A 2,846-nucleotide genomic window follows, 5' to 3' on the forward strand; every position below is an offset into this window, starting at 1 on the left:
TGAGATTTAGAATGTTTAATTAAGGTCACAAAGTACATTTTAGAGCAAACTTAAACTATACTATCACCTCTTATCTTTTTCAAATACAGTACATTTTGAACAATTATTTACATTGGAAAAAGCAATGCTTGAATTACAGTATATTTTCTGGTGAATTTAATTGGATGACAAATGAATTGATACTAGAGGTTTAAATTGCATGCAAACATTGATTCAAAAGGGAGGTAGGACTACTGAATAGTCAACAGTTAACATCAAATTGAGGGGGAACTTCTAACGGTTTGGGCTCAAGATCATCATTAATCTCAGGGTATTTCTTAACCCTTTTTACCAGAATTATGTGAGTGAGTGTTTGCAAATTATCTAAGATCATTCACCATGTATTCACACATAGCTTAGGCGTTGCAACGCAGAAAATTAAAGTTTAAGGTGAATTTACATTTTACTGGACTCTAAAACAAAGAAAGTGTTTAAGGCAGTTGGACCTCGAAGACAGAAGGTCTTTCTGCAGTAATATTAAACATGATCAGTGAGGATAACAGTGTACAGTATCTTTAGCCTATATTCATTGTTGAAATCCTATGAGAAGATAGAGTCCTAATGTAAAACATAAAGAGAAAAACAAAAATGCATTTATGAGTTTCTGAAATTATAACTTTAGGAAGATTGAACTTGTCTTTAATTGTACAGTATATTTGATATTCATTTCTCAAATTTCTCTCTATCAATTAAACTATATAAGTATTCAACTAAAGTGCTCTCCTTGTTAAAACATCTGAACATGATTAAACAACTGAACAGATCAGGAGGCAATGAATTTAATAGGTTTAGTGTACAGAAGTCTGACCATATGTACGTATGTGTGCATGTTTGCACTCATATATCCGTGTGTGTGTGTGTGTGTCACACTCAGGTCCTGGCGTAGAGCATGGCAACAGTCATAGTCGCTACCACGGCAACTGCATGAGGCACCCAGACGATCCATCCACTCTGAAATAGGAAGTGACACAAACTGAAACACTGACCTCAGCACCGTCTGACAGGCTGCTCTAGCCCTTTAACAGCACCTGATTGACCAAAGCCGTCATGGAATGCACAGAGAACAATGACGGTTAAAAGCAACATGTTCACGTAGAGCAAGACAAGACAAAAATCAGCCCAGAGAAAGAGAGATTCATTAGATATTAATGATCTAGGCAAGAGGAGAAGATGTCATATTAGAAATGTTAGTTCTGTCATGGGGAGACATCGTATTTTCCTCAGTATTTCAGAGGAACGAGAGAGACTTGAGATTTGTTTCATGCAGTGTGCTGACAGAGACAAACAATGCGAGATGTAGGCCGGGTTGACTGGACAGGAGTACGGTGTACCTTTCTACCACAATGCGCCGAAGCACCAATACAGCAAAGCCAGGATAAGGCCGATGAGTATGGCTTGGACAGGCAGCAATAGGGAGGTCTACAGGAGGGAAGGGATATAAAGACATTGTTGGGAATGGGTGAGTTTGACCCCAGGAGAGTGGGTCAACTCATCAGTGTATTAAACATTAGAAACACCTGCTCTTTCCATGACATTGACTGACCAGGTGAATCCAGTTTTATTTTTACATTTAACCTTTATTTAACTAGGCAAGTCAGTTTAGAACCAATTGTTATTTACAATGATGGCCTACTCCGGCCAATTGTGCGCCGCCCTATAGGACTCCCAATCACGACCGGATGTGATACAGCCTGGATTCGAACATGGTACTGTGGTGACGCTTCTTGCACTGAGATGCAGTGCCTTAGACCGCTGCGCCACTCAGGAAAGCTTAAAAGGTTAAAGCCATGATCCCCTATTAATGTCAATTGTTAAATCCATTTCAATCAGTGTATTTTAAATGGGAGGATTTTTAAGCCTGAGATAATTGAGACATGGATTGTGTATGTGTGCCATTTAGAGGTTGAATGGGCAAGACAAACGATTTAAGTGCCTTTGAACGGGGTATGGTAGTAGGTGCCAGGTGCTCCGTTTTAAGTGTGTCAAAAACTGAAACGCTACTGGGTTTTTCACACTCAACAGTTTCTCGTGTGTATCAAGAATGGTCCCCCACCCAAAGGACATAAGCCAACTTGACAACTGTGGGAAGCATTGGAGTCAACATAGACCAACATCCCTGTGGAACGCTTTTAATACCTTGTAGAGTCCATGTCCTGACGAATTTAGGCTGTTCTGAGAGCAAAAGGGGATGCAACTCAATATCAGGAAGGTGTTCCTAATATTTTGTACACTCAGCGCATATTGATATTGGTACATAAAATACACAACACAATATGTATCTGACCATATTCTAACATACTACAAGCGTGTCCAAGCGTGTCTAAGTCTAGAAGCAATAGTGAAGGGACAAGCGGGTTGGGAGGAGGGAGGGAGCAGTTGTGGTGTGATTAGAAATGCTCTGGTGAACACCTGTTGTATCCTGTGCACGTGGCAAAAAAACTCTGAAACTTTTCAACTTAACTCAAAGGAAGGGGTAGCCTGCTACTGGTGCTGCTTGAAGTCAATTTTATCTTAACTCATCTCAACATTTGAATTCAACTTAGAGATACTCTCAACTTCAACCCAACATTTCCAAAACATATATATTTACAGTATGCATGTTGAAGATGATTCATGCAATATTCCTCCCTCTTCTTAGTCGCAGTATATTTCTTTAAGTCTTGATAGTGGATAACTCACTTTGTTTCCTTTCTCCCGCAGCATTTTCAGGTCAGCTTTACACTCCTCAAGCTCATCAGTGATCGCCTGCTTTTCCTGTTCGGTCCTCTCAAACTTCTCCTTCAGGTCTGACAGCTCGGTCTGCGTCT

The 2,846-nt window shown here is 40.1% G+C and overlaps 1 protein-coding gene across 2 annotated transcripts in view; it reads right to left on the bottom strand.

Moving 5' to 3' along the window:
* The window catches only part of slmapb (sarcolemma associated protein b), a 15,674-nt gene continuing 12,828 nt past the window's right edge, over positions 1-2,846 (bottom strand). Inside the window, exons 8-10 of one of the 2 annotated variants that reach the window (XM_029723787.1) lie at positions 2,719-2,846; positions 1,371-1,458; positions 1-990 (exon numbers count right to left, since the gene is read on the bottom strand). The exon at positions 2,719-2,846 is cut by the window's right edge and continues 7 nt beyond it. In XM_029723787.1, coding sequence (XP_029579647.1) covers positions 1,375-1,458; positions 2,719-2,846 — 212 coding nt within the window. In that variant the 3' untranslated portion in view covers positions 1-990; positions 1,371-1,374. The remainder of the gene's footprint in view (positions 991-1,370; positions 1,459-2,718) is intronic. The other variant, XM_029723788.1, reaches the window with a different exon arrangement.

The sequence above is a fragment of the Salmo trutta genome, chromosome 30, assembly GCF_901001165.1.
Source record: "Salmo trutta chromosome 30, fSalTru1.1, whole genome shotgun sequence".
Lineage (NCBI taxonomy): Eukaryota > Metazoa > Chordata > Actinopteri > Salmoniformes > Salmonidae > Salmo > Salmo trutta.